This window comes from Typopeltis vanoorti, chromosome 13 (assembly GCF_054136105.1).
Source record: "Typopeltis vanoorti isolate ZY-2024b chromosome 13, IOZ_Tvanoo_1.0, whole genome shotgun sequence".
Taxonomy (NCBI): Eukaryota; Metazoa; Arthropoda; class Arachnida; order Uropygi; family Thelyphonidae; genus Typopeltis; species Typopeltis vanoorti.
In genome coordinates, this window is record NC_143561.1 from 63,752,898 (window position 1) to 63,773,531 (window position 20,634).

Below are 20,634 nucleotides of genomic sequence, written 5' to 3' on the forward strand. Positions count from 1 at the left end.
TATGATAGTACTACATGAAAAAAATTACATCATTACTAACTTCTTATCTACAATTTTCCTCCCAATCAGTCTGTTACTTGTCAAGACTCCAACATTATCAGATCTTATATTTCTATCGTCTAAGGCACTTTGTACCGTATCAATCCAACTATATATTGGTCTTCCTCTGGGTCATTTTACTGCCAACCTGGCCGAGAACATTTGTTTTGCTAATTTTCTTTGCCCATTCTGTTTAAGTGACCATACCACCTGAGATTAGCTCTGCTAATGCATTCCTGGATACCGACAATGTCAAGTTCTTTCCTAATACCCTCAAGGGGTGTACAGGATATGATAGTACTACATGAAAAAAATTACATCATTACTAACTTCCTATCTACAATTTTCCTCCCAATCAGTCTGTTACTTGTCAAGACTCCAACATTATCAGATCTTATATTTCTATCGTCTAAGGCACTTTGTACCGTATCAATCCACCTATATCTTGGTCTTCCTCTGGGTCATTTTACTGCCAACCTGGCCGAGAACACTTGTTTTGCTAATTTTCTTTGCCCATTCTGTTTAAGTGACCATACCACCTGAGATTAGCTCTGCTAGTGCATTCCTGGATGCCGACAATGTCAAGTTCTTTCCTAATATCCTCGTTTTTAATATGATATTGCCATTGATGCCATCTGTTCATGCCTATAATCTTTCTCAGGACTCTCATATCTGCAGTCTCTAGTCTTTGGTCAAGTGTTTTACTTGTGACCGAGCTCTCAGATCCATAAGTTAAAACTGGTTTGAACACTGTCTTGTATACAGCTAATTTAGTGTTCTGACTAATTTCTCTCTTATTCCATATGAATTTATTCAATTGACTTCCCACCATACCAGCTTTGCTGATAGTGTACATCCTTGTCTCACACCAGATTTAGCATTAAACCATCTTCCTGTACGTCCTTCAATTCTAACTGCTGACTTACAACTCAAATAAAGACTAAATATTCTGCAGTGTATTGAATAGCTTCTCTCTTGGCACCTTGTCGTATGCCTTTTCCAGATCAACAAAACTTAAATACAGATCTTTGTTATATTCCCATGCTTTCTTGACTATTTTGTCATAAAGTGAAGATCTGATCCTGACAACCTCTATTTGGCCTGAATCCAGCATGTTCTTCACCAACCTTTTCTTCCACAATTCTTCTTGACCATTTCTCAGGTATACTTGCATAGATCTTGCCAGGAACACTCAGTAGGGAAATACTCTATAATTCTCGCATTCAGTTTTATTTCCCTTTTTATATATGGGTACTATGAGAGCTCTACTCCAATTATCGGGAATTCGTCCCTCTGTCCAGGCTTTCTGAACTATGCAGTGCAGCCACTGTAAGACTCTTATACCACCATACTTCAGCATTTCTGGTAGAATATCATCTACTCCTGCTGCCTTTCCACATTTCAAACCTTTGATGGCTTTTTCTACTTCAAATATGGATATGTATTCCTGACTGCATGCCTGGTCAGTATTTTTTACCACTGTGCTGTCATCACTGCTTGTTTCATTTAGACGTTTTTCAAAGTAATTACTCCATACTTCAAGGATATCTTTTTCTCCCGTTTTCATGTCACATTTATCATCTAACTCCTTTTACAGCACTCTTTCCTCCATTCCTAGGCTTCTTCAACAACCTCCGGAATATTTTGCCACCTTCTTGATATTTATTTTCTATATTCTTGCCAAAGTCCTCCCATGACTTTTGTTTAGCTAGTTTTACACAGCGTTTAGCATTCTTGCATTTGTCTCTGTATTCTCTAAGAGCACAAGCTGACTTATTTGCCAGGAACTTTTGATATGCTGTCTTCTTTTCCTTCACTGCCTCTTTAACTTCCTGTGTCCACCATGGAGTTTTAATTTTTCTATCCCTGCTGACAACTTCACCACATGCCTCTCTAGCTGAATCAGGGCTTTCTTCAAGGCCTGCCACTGAATCTCCAAGATTTGATTTCTGTTCTCAAACTCTTTCATTTTTTCTTCAATAATCTTTGTGTATTTTAGTCTACAGTTCACATCTGAGAGCTGCTCAACTTTTATTCGCTTTAACACTTTCTTACATGTTATTCTTTTCAATATGAAATTCAATTTTATCTTGCTCAAGACTAAATAGTGATCACTTCCAATTTCAAATCCTCTGTACACTCTGGTGTCCTGCACAAGGGAGAAAACATAACTATCAACAATAACATAGTCAATGAAACTTTTCTTATTCCTTGCCTCTTCTCACCGTGTGAATTTGTGCACATTTTTATGTTGGAACATGGTGTTAGTAATAACCAGTCCATATCCTGAACAGAAATCCAACATATATTTGCCATTATTATTAGCTTTGCTCTTTTCTCCAAATTTTCCCAAAATATTTTTGTATGTCTCACAATCATTTCCTACTCTGCTATTTAGATCCCCAACAAAGACCAACTTTCCCTTTTTCATTGTATCAGTTGCTTTTTCTAAAGCCTCAAAAAATTCCTCCACTTCTAGCTTAGTAGAACCTTCTGTGGGACCATAGGCACAAATAAGTCTCATTGTTCAGTTCCCCATTCTCATATTTGCACACATTACTCTACTTGAGCCTGCCTGCTATTCAAGAAGATTAGCCTTGTATTTTGTGTTGAATACCATGGCTACTCCTTCTTTTCCTTGATTGTCATTGCCTGAATATAACATTTTGTATTTATTGCTCAGAAAGATCTCACCAGTTTTTGTCTTTTTTGTTTCAGTAACCCCTATTATGTCGATCTGGTACTTATCTAATTCCTCAGCTAGCTCTATTTCTTTGCTATTCAGGCTTCTTATGTTGATAGTACCAATCTTCAACTCTGGTGATGTTGAGTTGGGGTGTGTTTTCAGATTTGTTCCAGTAGCTGACTTTTCGTTGTTCGCCCTGGTTCCCTGGTGAAAACAACGGGGGCCTTGTTTAACCGGGCGACGTCCCAGCCGGCATGAAATTTTGTCATGTTGTACCATCATTTTTTATTTTGGTTTAACCAATAAGAATACAATTTGGTTGGCTAAATCCCAAATTGCCAGCCCATCCTCGTTCATTCAGTATCCAGGCAGATACCCAACAGGATGCACCACGAGAAGGTGAGGATTGAACATTAGGTCAGAAGCCCTGGTCAGTTCTCTGCATTCCTTTAAAGGCTATGTGGAGGTCTCCTCTCAGTTATACAGCTTTGACCCTTAAGCACCCCAAATCTTATGTCATTTATCTGTGGACAACTGAATGGAAAAGTTTGGTTAACTCCAGCGGTTGCTCGATATCTCTGAGGTATTTGACTGATTTGGTACAGAGGCATTTTAACTTATTAAAGCTTCCTGGTTATGATCTGACTTCAGTCTTTTGCAACTGGGTGGCTATATTTCTCTGTTTGCACTCTGGTTTGGTTCTTATTTTTAAATTTTTTTACTTTTCCCTAATAATATTTGTATGTTTAATATAGTTGACATATGAACTTTGATCGTTTTCAAAACTTTCATACAAATTTTATTTTTAGTGTAATACTAATTTTTCTTCTTTCTTCGTCAACAATATCTCATGATGACTAATGATCATATGGACACAAATAAGTTGCAAGGCTTAAATTTACAACCTTGTTTGCTGGACCGACCATGAAAATATCACTATCAATAATGATAGGGTTATTTTCAATGATAAGAATTTCTTTTTGTGTATGTATTCCCCATGTATAAGTTTTTAATGACATGTGGTATTTATTAGTTAATGCCCATCCATGTCATGAGTAAAATTTAAACAGATACAATTATTGTTAGCTCTGTCCTCCTTTCTCTAACTTTCCCCAAGAGTTACTAGGTCTACAACTCATTCTCTACTATGCTGGGTAAATTTCCAAGAAGACCTACTGTTTCCTTTGTCAACTGTCTTTTCTAATGATCACACAGACACAAATAAGATGCAAGTCCATTTAGAAATTGGTCGATATCATTCTGAAACTGCTTCCCATTTAAGAAGTTTGTTCTAATGTTGAATGTTAAATATATAACTACTGTATTTACTCAAATATAACTCACCCTTACATATATCTTGCACCCCTCATTTTACTTTATGAGAAAAGAAATTAAAACATTTCACATATATCTCGCTCACGAAAAAAGTTTAAAACCTTTAAGAAATAGATAGTGAATGTTCTTATGACAGTTTCAAATATTTTGAAATTCAGTTAAAAATAATCAGCATTTCAGCTCAGCAATTGTCAGCTGGCTTTCGTCGTTGAGTTGCACAATCAATCCTTTGTTAATATCATATCAATCATATGCACATCTTCATAGCTGTGTTATCTCTACTGGCTTGCCATTGCTGTCCATTTCGTGGTCTGCTTTCACTTCTCATTAGTCATTCATAAAGGATTGTTCATAACATATCTCAAGTCTTGTAAATTACTGGTAATTTTTATTTGAAATATGGAAAAACATTCAAGTTACAGTGCTGGTTTTAAACTCAAAGATCATATGATTCCAAAATTATAAAAGGACAAGCAACAATGAAACTATTTGTTTTAATTTAATTACAGAAGCATCGTTGTTTAAGATTCAAATATATCGTGCGATGAATGTGAGCGGCTGATCGCTTAAATAATGTTGATAATTAAAATTCAAATACATTCATTTTATAAATAATGTGAGCAATTATAAATTATAATGAATACTGAGAATTTAATTATAAAAGTCAATTTAGTTTTATCCCAAAAAACTTTATTTTCCCAAAATCCCCGCATATATCTCACCACAATTTTTTAACTTTTGTTTTGGGGAAAAAAAGTGCGAGTTATATTCGAGTAAATACAGTAATACCTTTCTTCCCTATCCCTACTGCTTGAATAAATTCAAAATTCATCTACACATACTATTTAGAAAGATCACAATCTACTGCAAGTTATTATTTATTATATCTTTATTCCTATATAATAATTAGATCAAAATGCCTGGTGATCCACTGTTAAATTTGAAAATGTGACAAATTTCCATGTTTTTACTTGAACTGTATAAGAAATTAATAGTTCCAGAGTAAATAAATGACTTTAAATTATAAAAATACCTTGGTGAAATGCATTATAAATCATCATGCCTTATATTTAATAACTGCAATATTACCTTTTCAACGTATATCTTGAAGTCTTCATATCATTTTCATCCAGCGATGATTCCTGCATGAAAGTACCATACATATTTACAGCCACAAACAGAAAGCAAAGGAGCATTGGACCAAAGAGGGCGCCTTCAAAACCTAAACAGAAAACTCCACCAGCAATGGCTAAGCCAGTGAGATATGGATGTCCTCCACTGAAAGTAAATGTAAAAAAGATAAATGAAGTTTTGATTTTAAGGGAACATGTGTCATAAACATTACGAAATACAGCCGACTCTCACTATAACAAATGTTGCTATAACAAACTCATTCACAATAATAAAATACTGAAAAGTGTCTACTCAAGCTCTACTAATGATATGTTATGCTATGATAAAATATCACTACAACAAACTATCTACTATAACATATTGGATATAACATATTTCTTGGCATCTATTCATACAGTCTCTACACGTTTGCTATACTGAGGGTTGACTATAAATAATGGTTAGCATGTAACAAAAACATAGAATTTATCAGATGAGTCATTCTGCTAAAATCAGAATCCAAGAACGTCATGTGAAATTCTTGGAATCTTATTAGACTGTCCTTAAATACCAAAGTTCACAGGAATTGTATCAAGATTCTTCACTCAAATAGATTTAAATTTGATCATCTGTAGTTCCTTGAAACATATTAAACTCTGCCCAACCTGAACTAGTCTAACTGCATACCTACTATAAAGTTTTAGGAAGTAATCCTAATTAATTGTCCACAGATATTTATTTATTATTATTTTTTTTTAAAGGAAGGATTTATGTAACACTCTACTGAATTTTCAAAGGCTAATCATTTCTTTTTAACTCTAATAGTATATTCTTCTGATTATTCAGCTGTGACTGAGAGACAAGCAGTAAACAAATGTTACATGATGTCATTCTGGAATGTTGTTAAATGATCTCTTTTATTCACTCCCTTACAATTTTCTTGTAACAAAATAGAAATATTTATAGAACGTTTCTTCACTTGATTATAAATGAAACTGAAAGCCAAGAAATTATATTCTTGTTCAATCCTTTATCCAAGTGTAAGCAAACAGATTGTGCATCAACTAGGCTACTTATAGAAGCTAATAACTTCACATTAATTGCTTAGTATCCCATAATGCAAAGAACACATCCTTTTGGGTGTGTATAATGCTGTACATTATGGGAAGGGCCATTATCCATACCAGTTTGGACCTTCATTGAACTCTCACTAGTGGGAGCCAGATCCAGAAGAGATACCAAGATTGAAGATATGCAGAAGTCATATATGTCCAATATACAAGTAGTGGAAAGGTGTAACACCTTATTATTAAATTGAGGTTTTACACTTTTTTTTTTTACTCCCACTAGTTGTGAAGATAGTTTATGAACAAACTTTGTTTGCTTACGCTTGGATAAAGGAATGAACTAATATATAATTTCTTGGCAACTTTAATTTATAACCAAATGAAAAAATCTTTCTATAACTAGATCTAATCCGGAGTATTTTAAAAATAAAGCATTACATCTTTTCACTACTTTTAAATGGGACATATAAGTTCTGCATTACTTCAACCTTGTGGCTCCCATTGATGAGACCTCAATAATGGTCAAAAACAGTCCTGTTAGTGGCCTTTCCCATAATGCATAACATTATACATATCTGAACAGATATATACTTTGTATTATGAGATACTAAAGTAATTAATGTGAGTCATTAGCCTCTATATATAAGTAGCCTAGTTATGAAGATACTTCATGCACAAGCTTTGTTTGCTTACACTTGGATAAAGGATTGGACAAGAATATAATTTGTTGGCAACTTTAATTTAAGGAAAAAATATATAGGTGCTAATAAATTATATATTTATATTACATGTGCTAACCTTTATTTCATAACAATAAATGAAGTCTAATTAAGCTACCATCAGCTTTGAGTATAACAAAAACTTTAGGGACCAAGGAATAGTTTGTTATGGTGAAATGATTTGCTATGGTGAATTTCTTTCAGCATAGCAAAGCATTGTACTTTTAGGATTTTGATTAAAACTTTTCAGCAGTTTGTAAATTTGTTATAACAGTGTTTGCTACAAAGTTGATTACACCTCATTATAAATGTTCTGAAATTACAGTTGACTCACTATAGTAAACACCTTTATAACAGACTTGTTCACCGTAACAAGCTCCATAATCAATGCTGTGCTAAAGGAAATTCACTATAACAAACCATCACTACAGTAAACTATTCCTATGGCTCCTGTGTGAATTTGCTGTAGTAAGAATAATGGTATACCATGCCAAGAAATGAAATTATTGATATGTAACTGAGTGTGAAACCAAAACTGTACTTGGAAACGCTTGCAGTTTTTTAATGTAGCCTACGTATAATTTCAAACATAAAAGGTTGTTAAACATATGTATAAATTAAAGATGTCAAGAAATTATATTCTTGGTTTCATCCTTTATCCAAGTGTAAGCAAACAAAGTTTGCACATGAAGTAACTTGATGACAGGACAACTCCTATATATAGAGGCTAATGACTTCACATTAACTGCCTTAGTATCCCACAATGCACATATCCTTACAGACATGTAAAGATATGTGCATTATGGGAAGGGCTACTATCCAGACTGGTTTTAACCTTTATTGAGGTGAAAAAGTAAAGGAGTGATCATAGGCCTAGAGTAGTTAGTATAGGGGTGCAAGAGAGCCTGATAGTATCAGGAGAAAGAAAGACAGATAAACAGTATGAGAGAGAGAGAGAGAAAAGGCCTCAGCTCTTTTATATCATCATATAGCCAAAGGCTATCAGTTTCCTTTTTCACCAATCTCATATACATGAACTACCAAAACACCAGTTGAAACTAAAGTGCAAAGATGACTGATATCCAGGTGGGTGGCCTTATTTGAGTTAACCGCCCTTGAGTTGGCCTTCTCTTGCTGGGATTGCTCTCTCTAGTCATACCTGCAACTGACTATAAGACCACAATGAATTAAGAGAACAGAACTATTTAAAAAACTTCTCATAGCAAGAAGAGAAAGAATTTTATCTCCCTCTGGTGAATACTGCATAATGCAAGTGGTCTACACCATCGAGTCAAAAATTTGATATCTCCTTAGAATGCTTCTTTCTAAATACAAAAATTGCCTGACTGAACAATAAAATTTCCATAATATGATATTATAAAGCATTTGGATGTCATATTGCTGGTTTTCAAATGCATATTTCTTTCTAACCTTCCATAAATGGTATTTTAATTCATAATTATAAAATAAAAATTCTCTTCCCATTGCTGAGAGGAGGTGGTGGGTACTGCAAAAAATAACCTGTTCTGTTGTAAGTAATGGAATGCTCAATACATTACATAATCTGTTCCAATTATGCAGGGCAAGAGAGCAGCTATAGAATGCAAGCTCTATGTTTCCAATCAGTAACAGACTGGATCTCTGATGTTAAAGTACCTTCATTTGATGGTATTGACTGGAAGGCCACCATATGCAATTCTCCAAGCAAGATCCCTCCTGTTAGGGTATCCTTGGAACTTCAATAAATTATGAAACAAAGTATTGTCATCAGTACCCAACTGTGGAAATTTGCAGCAAAAGGGATCAGAGATTTCTTTATACCAAATTTTACTTTCTTTAATGGAAAGAATGTCAATGCCAGGGTGTTGTAGCAGTCTTAGAGTTAACCACAGAGTGTTGTACTATTCAGGAACAATCTCAGCTTTTGGACCTTTATAATCATTTACTCCAAATAGGGGAAGATGAAAACCCAGGTAGTACAGGAGATGGTCTGCAATATTTTATGGATTTTTTGAATCTGTACTGCTTAAATAGCAGAATTTTAAGACTGGAAGCCCAAATCCTCCATACTTCTTTGATAGTTAAAGAAATTCCTTTTTAACGTCTTGGTATCGGCTGGACCAAAAAAATTGCACAGGCTTACTATATAATTGCTTTTCTTCAGCTTCTGTGATATTTATTAGTATGATCTTTATTGAGCCCTCATCAGTGGGAGACAGACCCAAATGTGATACCAAGGTTGAAGTAATGCAGAAGTCATATTTCCATATACAAGTAGATAAAAGGTGTTAAACTTTATTATTAAAACACTCTGGATTAGAGATAGATGTCAAAAGTTTTTCCACTTGGTCATATTATAAATTAAAGATGCCAAGAAATTATATTCTTGGTTTCATCCTTTATCCAAATGTTCACTGATGAGACCTCACTCAATAAAGGTCAAAACTGGTCTGGGTAGTGGCCTTTCATCAATGCATAGCAATATTCATGTCTGTAAGGATATGTGCATTGCATTATGGGATACTAAGACAATCGATGTGAAGTCATTAGCCCCTATATACAAGTGACCCTGTCATGATGTTAATTCATGAGCGAAGAATGCCAATTCAGAGAAACAGTGTTCATTAATATACCAATAGAAAAGACATTAGCCAGATGTTGTTTAACACATTCGCTGCTATGCTCCTCAGGCATAGTTTGTTACCACATGCCAAGCACTTTCACCTCTACAAGGTCAGTATACGAGTTATCTCGTAGCTGGCTTATCAGACTGAACTTTGTTTCATACGCCAACTACGAGTAATCTCGTATCACCTTCACCTATGTCTTACATGCGCTGACAACTGTGTAACTTGAGTTCAGAGTCATTGATGTTCAGCATTCAGTGCAGTAAGGTTTATTGCGTCTAGTCTTGCAATTATTTAAAATTGTATAAATAAAAATTTTTAATTACGCCATGGCCAATAAAAGAAAGCTTACCAGTGAAGAATTAGAAGCTTACACTAATATGGGCGATGATGAATGGAATGAATTATTTGGTTCCCGATTCCAAAGATGATTATAATCCTACAGACGACTCTAGTGACGACTCAGATGATGACATATCGTATATAAATATATGTATATGTTGAAAAAACTTCAAAAATTTGTTTTATTTGCATTAATAAATACACAGTTTATTCAACAATACCTCTTATAATATACTATACTTTTGCTGAAATTATTTTCCTTCTACCAAGCCCCAGACGTGCTCTTTTGCTTTATTCGCAAGCCAAGAGTCCAAATTAATGTGCTTATACTATGGGTTAATTCCTGCTTGGCATAGGAGGTCAGTAATCGACATACGAGTATACTCGTAGTTGGCAGTGAATGTGTTAATTTTGACGGTATATATCAGAACACAGAATTATAAGTAAACAATTATTTATTGACTTATTGCTGATATTTCACTTGTGTTATAACCTGCATCTTCAGAGCACAAAAACACAGTTTGTCACAGTACACGAGACTACAACATGGTGTAACAAAGGGACTAATTTAACAAAATTGTAGCAAACAACACAAAGACTAAACTCCTAAAAAAACAGCGAGAAATCAGGTACTAGTTATGTCTTAAGATGACTGTCTTTCAAATCTTAGGTAAATTTATACAGTCATATTTGTTGAGATTCGGAGTATGTTTCAAGGCTTCTGTGCAGTACTTTTGTTTTCTTCCAGTTGATCCTGTGTGCAGGGGTATCCAAAAGCATGGTCTGCTAGGCCCGACTTGCCATAGTGATAGTGCCAGATGTATCTTTTATGTTCACTGATGCGGATGTTTACAGTTCTTCCTGTTTGACCGTAGTAAGCTAGATCACATGAGCAGGGTTCTTCATAGACTCCTGGATGCTGTCCTTGGGTGAACAGATGAGAGCTGTCCGGATGAGACGAGTCTATGAAGTACCCTGCTCGTGTGATCTAGCTTACTACGGTCAAACAGGAAGAACTGTAAACATCTGCATCAGTGAACATAAAAGATACATCCAGCACTTTCACTATGGCAAGTCGGGCACAGACCACGCTTTGGATATCCCTGCACACAGGATTTTTTTATTATTATTACAGGCAATTCCAAGGAGTCCTTAGACTCATCGAGGGAGGGCCTAAACATCATGTCAAGAACACCTATTCAGCTTCCACACAGTATGAACTCATTTACAGTCATGACACCCACAACAGACTCTGGCAATTTATTCCACTCACTTACCACTCTCCAAGTAAAAAAACCTAGTTCTAACACCTTTGCTAACCACACTCTTTCCCAGTTTCCATGGATGGCCCCTAGACCTCCCACCACCAGACCTGTTCTCAAAAATATCCTCTGAATTAATCTTATAGAAACACTTCAGTAATTTGAATGTCTCATTCATATCACCCCTTTTCCGCCTATCAACCAATTTTTGTAACCCACAAATCTTCAACCTGTTCTCGTTAGGTTCATTCCATAGACCTGCTATCATCTTGGTCACTCGCCTCTGAATCCTCTCTACCTCCTTCCCCATCAAGAAACCCTGGCACCCAGATCTGGGCACAGTAGTCAAGATAGGGTCTTATCAAGGCTCGATACAGAGAAACAATAACTTGCTTGTCTCTGGTCGTCAAGATATTCTTCAGTAACCAAGTGATTTGATGAGCTGATTTAGCCAATTTTGCAATGTGCCCCCCTGGAGTACAGTTCCACCAATGTGGTATACTGCTGCTAATCTTTTCACCCTAAAATGCATAACCTTACACTTTGCCACATTAAATTGATATCCATTCTCCTTAGCCCAGTCCTCCAATCTATCCAAATCATCCTGCAAAATTTTTGACATAATGTGCATTCACTACTGCTCTACCCAACTTTGCATCATCAACAAACGAATGAATAGTTCCTCTCAGATCCTTTCCGATATCGTTAATGAACAAATTAAATAATAGTGGTCCAAGAAAAGAACCCTGCTGATCAACTGGAAGAAAACAAAAATACTGCACAAAAGCTTTTACAAGTCAGAGAGGTTGTTCTTGGAAGCAACAAAGGCCTTGAAACATATTCCGAATCTCAACAAATATGACTGTATAAATTTGCCTAAGATTTGGAAGACAGTCATCTTAAGATATAACTAGTACCTGATTTCTCTCTGTTTTTTTAGGAGTTTAGTCTTTGTGTTGTTGCTACAATTTTGTTAAATTAATCCCTTTGTTACACCATGTTGTAGTCTCATGTACTGTGACAAACTGTGTTTTTGTGCTCTGAAGATGCTGGTTATAACACCAGTGAAATATCAGCAATAAGTCAATAAATAATTATTTACTTATAATTCTGTGTTCTGATATATACCGTTAATTATTAAACAACATATACAACGAACACATAAGCCTTTCTACATGTTTGACATTAGCCAGAAACAAAACGCATCTTTGAGAAAATTACCAGAATGAGCTTGTTTAAGAGAGAAAGAGTAGTCATCAGTTGGCCAGACTACTTTCCTCTGGATAGCATGAAGACATTTTTGGGGAGGTTTTTTTTGTGCGGTACTGAAATGTGAGAACAATATTCTAAGGCTGGACAGATTTGGGACTTGTATAAGGTTAGCAGCTGTATAGTGAAATATCTTGATATCCTTTCCTCCCTTGAGAGGAAAAAAAAAGGACACCATGACTTCTGGAAACCGAGGAGCTATGGGCATGATATAACTGTCCCAAAAAAAAAAAAGACTAGGAATAAGTTGGCCTGAAAAAGAGTAACTGATATTTTCTGGAGAACTGGAATATATCAAAGTAAAGGGAGGTGAAGTGATATTTTTTTTTTGTTATAAAGAAGAGGTAGGAATATGTTTTGTTGATAGTCATCAACATCATCAAAATATGGTAAGGGAATCAGTGTCAACAAAAACTGAAAACTGAACAGAGAACAGCATTCATTATTAGATTTATGGATTCAACTACCATTTGATATGGGGAAAAAAACAAACTTTAATAACATTAAAAAATTCTGTGTTACAACCTTAACATTGCAAAGGTTAAACCTACCCACATAACCTTTCTCCCTGAGAGTTAATTATCAATAGGACTATAGGTAATCCAGGATCTTAAATCTAATATAACACTTTTTGTGTTAAATGAGGACATCACTTTTGCTATAATAAAACTATCTATGTGAAAAAATTTTTCTCTGATGTTTTCATAAACTGAATATAGCTTTGATGTAGTCATTTTATTTTATTTCATTTATTTATTTTATTTTTTTCACTCGAGTTCAGGCCAGTAAAATAACCGTTGATCAAATAATTGTCTCTTCAGCACACTATGTGAAATATAATATAGCTTGTCTCTGTATATATGTGTATACTCCAGATGATGACCTTAATATGAAAGTCAAAATGTCGGGAAATTAAAATAATTATTTCTAACACAGTTGTAGTCTCCATAATTTGTCTGAAATAAATGCTGATCACCATGTAACACTAAAGGAAAGGATTAATTATTGCTTGACCTACAGTTATTGTATTTAGTCTAGAATCCTAAAAAAAGCTAGGTTCTCCTGCTGAATTTTTCTTTAATGAAGTTATTTCTATTTTCAAGTTATTTCTAACCATTAGCTGATTTGATTTTTATTGTTTAGTTTGTACACACAGATTAATTTTAACTGTAGTTTGTACCTCAGGCAATCTGAAGAGGAGCATTGTTGTCAGAACTGTATATATCTTGACCAAAACTTGGAGATTTTGAAACCATCATTTTTGTTTAAATTTGGTTGTTTTATGAAAGTCATACTGATCTCTTTAAATAAATGTTTTCACACCAGTGCCTTTCCAATCAATCCTATAGAAAGTCTGCAGAACATAAGTGGGAAGGCCTGTCTTACCATGGTGAATTAGCAAATATCGTTTTTCTTTTGTTTTTTGATGATATCTGTTGTGTCCAGATTCACTGATGTATGGAAGTTTACACACACATTTAATCTGGTATACACTTGGATGTGAGGGACTGAATATATGAAAATCAGAAACAATGAAAACTGAAATAGCTAATATCTACCTGAAAGTGAAAGTAATTTCAACATTCAATAGAGAAAAGTCAGCAGAAGAAACTTTTTTTTTGTCTCTAGCTAAACCTTCCTACCGGCCAAGGTGGATGAAATAGCAAGACTACCCCAGACTTTTTCATGGATCAAAACTTCATCGGCATTCTATCTTTTATCAAGTATTTACCTTCCACCGCTGTTAATCCCTTAATAGTGATTTGAGAGCCATTAGCGGATTAATTGTGGTTGAGCAACTTTTGTGTCACTTGTCTTTATATGTACTCTGTTACTTCAAATTTTCTTCACTGTACTAGGATATTTGATCGTTTTTTTTTTTTTTTTTTTTTTTTTTTTTTTTTTTTTTTTTTTTTTTGCTGAACAATTTATTTCTTGTGTCTCTTTCCAAAAATAGAAGTTTCACATCTGCCAAAATAAATAATCAATCCTGAAATGACCATAGATCAGCCTTTGCAATGAATATACTTTAGTAATAGTATATTACATCCACTTTACTGACAATATAGATTCTATTTCGCGAATTTTCAAATGTTTGTTTATGTTTAAAATATTTTGTCAAATATTTATATTTTTAAATAACATTTAGTGAAATAAATATGACACTTTGCTTTCTTTCTTTGCAAACTACCTTTATATGGATTGTCACATTTCAGTTTCAGGAACGATTGTTTTTTTTTTTTTTTTTTTTTTTATGAACAACAAATGATTATAAACTGCATTACTTGGTTTCCGATATTGTATCTTTTTTAATATCAAAAATTTATACCTAATGGTATTTTATCAGAGACTCTTCGCCTTCTTCTTTTGCTGAAAATTGCAACAGAGGTTTTTTTTTTATTTTGTAGGATGCACATTACTATAATATCCAGTGTTTGACCACTGTTGATATGTTGAAAATATAATAGGAAGAATATCTTGTATGGAATGATTAAAATTTTATGCTCATTTTAAGGATTGTTTACTGCAATCCCCCCCCCTCTCCTGTCCTGGAACTGAGTTGCATAACTACTTTAAATTTCTATAGCTTTAAAAGCTTTCAGATGGTATTCAAAATCTCTTATTTCAGTTTACCGTTTTGACAAAAGAAATAAAGCAATAATATTGTTGTATATTCGAAGCTTCTAATTCTGTACTCTTTCTTTGAATCTGAAATCAGCGGTCTGCTGAAATTATTCTAAGATTTAGAAATACTATGCTGTATTTTCAACATGTAAAACTGTATACCACACAAAGAAATTTCAATTGTGTTATTTCTGTTTCTTTTTTTTTAAAAAAAAAAAATCTAAATATTACTACTTCTATTTCTGCTGATTGATATTTCTGAAATACGTCTTAGAAATGCTTTACCTAGAGGAAAAGCTAAAAGTCTTAGATTACTCTTTTGAGAAACAAGACAGACAGTTTCCTAGAAGTCGCACTAAACTGCCTCAAGCAAGAATGTCTTGTTTCGTTTTCTGTTGTTCAGATATCCTAACATGGTAAAACTGACATTTCTTTTACAGGCTGATGAAGTATTTATGCCAAAAATGATTTCTTTATTTATAGTGATCAGTTTCACTTTTATTATCAAAAAATTTTAAATTATTTGATAATTATCTTGAAAAAAATTACTGCTATTGCTGCTCTTGCTTGCCATCTCACAAATGAATTGTATATTGGGTATACATTCTAATATTCCTTTCTACCCAGTAACAAGTTGTAGACTAACGGAGATTACCAACTCTCCACCCCCCCCCCCCACACCACTGGGAACTAGATCAAAAGAACATGCCCAGAAGGCAGCACACTAAAGTACCTCGTGCAATAACTGAATATTTTACGGGCAGAAATTCCTTGTTCTGTTTTTCCATCTTTCTGATTGATTAGCAGACATTCGAAGCATATTTTGATATTGCATTTGTAGGATGACAGTGTTTTTAAATATTAATTTCCCCTATTAGCTAACGTCACATAACTTCCTGATTTATAATAATAGGGAAATAATATGTATATTTTCTTATTTATAATTTGCAAATTTATAATAATCAAAACTTAGTTTCTGTGTCGAAAAAATTAAACGTTACGTGGAACAATTATTATGGAAAAATCATGAATGAAATAAAAACTGTACCTATGTTTCATAACAGCTTTCGGGTGTCTGGTAATGTTGCAACAGGAGGGGGGGGTGATGCTATCAAAGTCGAAAGAAAGTTCATTTGTATTGTGAAAGGAAATGAAATTTCACATTTGATATACATATTTTGAATGATAAAAATAAGCAAATGTATCGCTTACTTTAAAAATTGGAGAATAAAATATCTGAATTATGCAGTAAATATCTATAACTGTTAATTTCATTTTGTAATGACCAATTATACAGGGAAACCAAGAAAGTGAAAGTACAAAGAACAGTAGAGTACTATATAATATAAAGAAAAAATTTAGTGAGATGATTAAAGAATTTCATGTTGTTCTCTATAAAGCAAAGTTGCTCCAGCGTGTCCTAAAGGAAATCTGTGAAGTATTATTCGATTTCGATGGTTTTGTACAAAAATAAAAATAATATAATCTGGAACGTCAGCAGCCAGTTTTCTTTTCTTTAAAAGAATATTTCAAATAATTATCGTGAATTAATTTCTTCGAGAACAAAGAATAATGTTTTGTCTGGAAAGCGATTAGAAAAAAATTAGCGCAAAAAAATTAAAAATTAAATTGGTTCTCCAAGGTAAGGTAATATTTAAGTGAAGAAATTATGCAAGAGCTTTATTTTGTCCAGAAATTAAAATTGTATTGTACAATAAAAAGAGAAAACAAAAATATAAGTAATTTCTCTATTTTTAGTCTATCCTATATAACTAAAATCCAGTTAACCTGCATAGAACAAGAAAGTGAGTTTCTTGTTATAGGCAACTGAGAGGTAGCTACGAGTGTGAGATAATCCGATTAACCGTTCTCTTCAGCATGAGGGTTTATCACAACTTTTAATGGACAGGACGGTCAAACTGCACTTCTTATCCTGGTTCTTTAAACAGGTGGGCTGAATCATATGCAGATTTAGTTCGACGTCTATAGACATCCTGGCCGTTTGGAAGGTTAAATACAATAACTACAGGTCAACCAATCACTGCATATTGCATCCAATATACAACCAATTATGTTAATATAAAGTATCAAATTTAAATATAAGGTTTAATGACTGGATGACTAAGTTTGCATTATTACTAATTTCCTACAAACAATCTTCCTCCTAACGCATCACTTTTCAGCACTCCAATACTATCATATCTAACATTTCGGCCTTCTAGGGCACTTCTGCCTGAATCAATCCATCTAGATCTTGGTCTTCCTCTGTTTTTTTTTTTCCTGCCATCTTGGTATCAAATATCAGTTTTTGCCAACCTTTCCTCTCTTATTCTATTAAAGTGATACGACCTCAGATTAGCTCTGCTTATACATTTCTGGATGCTAACATTGACAAATTCCTTCCAAATATCTTCATTTTTAATATGATTCTGCCATTGATGCCATCAGTTCATTCCCCAAATTTTTTTGGAACTCTCATATCTGTGGTCTCTAGTCTTTGATCAAATGCTTAATTTCTAACTTACAGATGACAAATAAGAGTGGAGATAGTGTGCATGCACCCTTGTCCTGATTTTACATCAACTCATATTCCTGCATTTCCTTCCATTCTAACTGCTGACCTCAACTTAAATATAACCTATGTATCACTCTGCATAAGCTGGCCTGGTTGGCCGAGTGGTTAGCGTATCCGCTCTCCAGCCAAAAGGTTGCGGGTTTGAATTCGGCCGTGGGCATGGATGTTTGTTTGTGAAAATACTTGTGATGGTGGTGGTGGTCGGCACTGGTGTAGATGAAGGTAGTTGCAGCTGGTGGAGTGGTGGAGACATACCCTCCCTCGATGAGTCTTTGAACTCCCTGGAGGTGTTATGTAATAATAATAATGTTCTGTTTACCCCATATTATTGTTGCATTTTGACAAGTTCTTTCCCTGGAACCTTGTCATATGCTTTTTCCAGATCTACAAAACTTTTCACATAAATTCACATAAATTTTATTCAAATTTATGCATGTGGATCCCATTCACAAAATGTATAGTACATTAGCAGCAGGATGAAGGTAAGAATGGCTGGTCTGGTTAGCAATGTGGTTAGAGTCTGCTGTCCAAATAACAGAATGTGCATTCAAATCCCAATGAGGCATACATATTTGTAAGCATCTGTAGGTGAGAAATAATTTATCACCAAGTGCAAGGACACCCACCCACCAATCTGCTTCATGGAAGCCTGAAGTGCTTGAAAATATGCCATGTGTCTCTAGAATAGAGTTCTTGGGGAGGATGGGGTTTATTACTAACTCTTTGTTCATCCACAATACTAAATGTGCAATAAACTGACAACCTTCCAGGGGTAAGATTCACATTTAAAGGAAGAGAGAGAAAGGGAAAGAAAAAGTTAATCAAACAACTCTGCTTCTAAAGCTTTCTCATCTCATGAAAGATGGTAATGAGTAGTCAACAAGCGCCCATAACTAGTAGTTTTTTTTTTATAGAAATTTCGAGCGCCATCCTAACCAAACATGAGACTTGAAAAGTTTCATGTTTGGTCTTTAGGTGAATTTCAAATCATTCTCCATACTAATTTAGGAGGATCCCTCAAAATTTCTATAACAAATACAAGTTATGGGTGCTGGGTGACTATTCATTACCATACTTCATGAGAAAGCTGCCTACCAATATTTCCTCTAATTTTTGCCCACTCACGTATGCAAGTTTCCAGTCTCAGACTCAACGTGTGTGTGTGCTACAATACTGAAAGTCACAAGCCACAAATTCTGAAATTGATATGCCTAAAATTGGTAAAGAATTTGAATTTAAATGAATTTGCAGTTCTCTGCTGGTTTAATTTTGTCAGTGATATTGTTTTGAGGGCTTTTCAAGCACTAAAACTGCTAATGTAATATATCTAATATTAATGTTTCCCCTTTTATCGACTAGCTGTAACTTGTAAAATTGCGAGCACCAAATTAATTAGCTTAAATCTGTATAGCCACAAAAATTCATCCCAGTTTGCACACATTCAAGTGACTGTACTGTCTAGATAGCAAATACTAACAAATATGCCTGTGCAACTTGCTGATGCCAGCATCAGTTTGCCCACACTGCACAGACTAAAAGTAACTAACTGGAGTGTATTAAGTGGGAAAAGGGTAGAGTAATGTTGGATTGGAGACACTAGAGAAATTATTAAATAAAATAAGTGACAAGTATTATTCATCACATAATTTTTTTATAGTATGTTCAAAAATTATTGACTCAATTATTGATTCTAATCTTTGTAAATTAGAAATTCTGAAAGCAAATGTGCAGTTATTACCAGGCAAGCACTCCCTTTTTTGACTGGTGTGTGCACAGCATAGAGAGAATAAATACTATTGCCTATTATGCTGAAGACTTGGCAAGGCTACTTCAGAAAGAACAGAACCTTGTACCAAAATTTACTTCTGCAACTGCACCCTTTACAGATGAATAGTGTCAGCAAAATTATATAGACTTACTAAACTTTGGACTCTCATGGGCTGATTTCAAGAAGATACACTCTCTTTGCATGCCTTGCAGGACATACTGGCAGAATGGAGGACTTACCAGAGAATGACTTCTTGAATCCCCAGGGCTGGAGTTTGATAGCACAGGATTTTGTCGGAGCATAGGTCTCTTCTAGTCCTACATGTGGGACCACAGTATGTAGCACTAACATTATTTTTAATAACAGTGGTTTCATGCATGCAAAATAAACTAGAATTTATTACATACTCCAGTACATTTTGCTCAATGTAACATGAGCATCATTCAGGGAGAAAGAAGAATAATTGGCTACAATATTTAAAATAGTAACACAACATTGAGTCATATAGCATGTGCATGCTTCCACATATCTCAGCTTCAGCTGTTTTACTAAGAGGAAACACTCATATTAAATTCCAGGGAAACAAGTATGGTTATGTAATTTTAAAAAATTATAAACAATTAATTGAACCTAATCTTCCCAAAACTTAGAACTAGGCATACAGTCTGTTTGAAGATGGGGTGGGTGGTAGGGCTTCACACAATTTAAGAATAGACAATCAAATTGAAACCTAGTGTAGTAAATCTTTGTTTGATTCCAGTGAACACTATGTCTAGCATCAATGGCATGAGAAGCAAGGCCAGAACCTACCGATTCCAAAAATCTTATATCAGAATCTATCACCTATTAAAGATAAATTATCACCTTGCCTGGTGTTTATCAAATACTCTGTTCCCATTAACTTTGCTACTTTGGACAGACTGGCCATTTTGCTGAGATCAGAAGGTTCTTGCCTTGTTTCTCATGCGTTCAACACTAGACATAGAGTTCAGTGGAATCAAACAAAGATGTACTACAATAAGCTTAAAGTTGATTGTCTGTTTCTTGAATCAAGTGAAACCCTATGCCACCACCATAATCTTAATTGAACAGAATGTATACCTATCTCTAAGTTTTGGGAAGTAATAGCAATTAACTGTTTATAATTTATTTTTAAAAAAAAATGACATAACTATACCGACTTCACCTGAAACTTTAATAGCATTTC

The 20,634-nt window shown here is 34.4% G+C and overlaps 1 protein-coding gene across 2 annotated transcripts in view; it reads right to left on the reverse strand.

The window, feature by feature from the left end:
* The window catches only part of LOC150100223 (transmembrane protein 245), a 282,836-nt gene that overhangs the window by 80,409 nt on the left and 181,793 nt on the right, over positions 1-20,634 (reverse strand). For both annotated transcript variants that reach the window (XR_016549228.1, XM_090402358.1), the window contains exon 12: positions 5,150-5,338. Coding sequence is in view for 1 of the 2 variants with exons in the window: in XM_090402358.1 (XP_090258484.1) it covers positions 5,150-5,338 (189 nt within the window). In the remaining variant the exon portion in view is untranslated. The remainder of the gene's footprint in view (positions 1-5,149; positions 5,339-20,634) is intronic.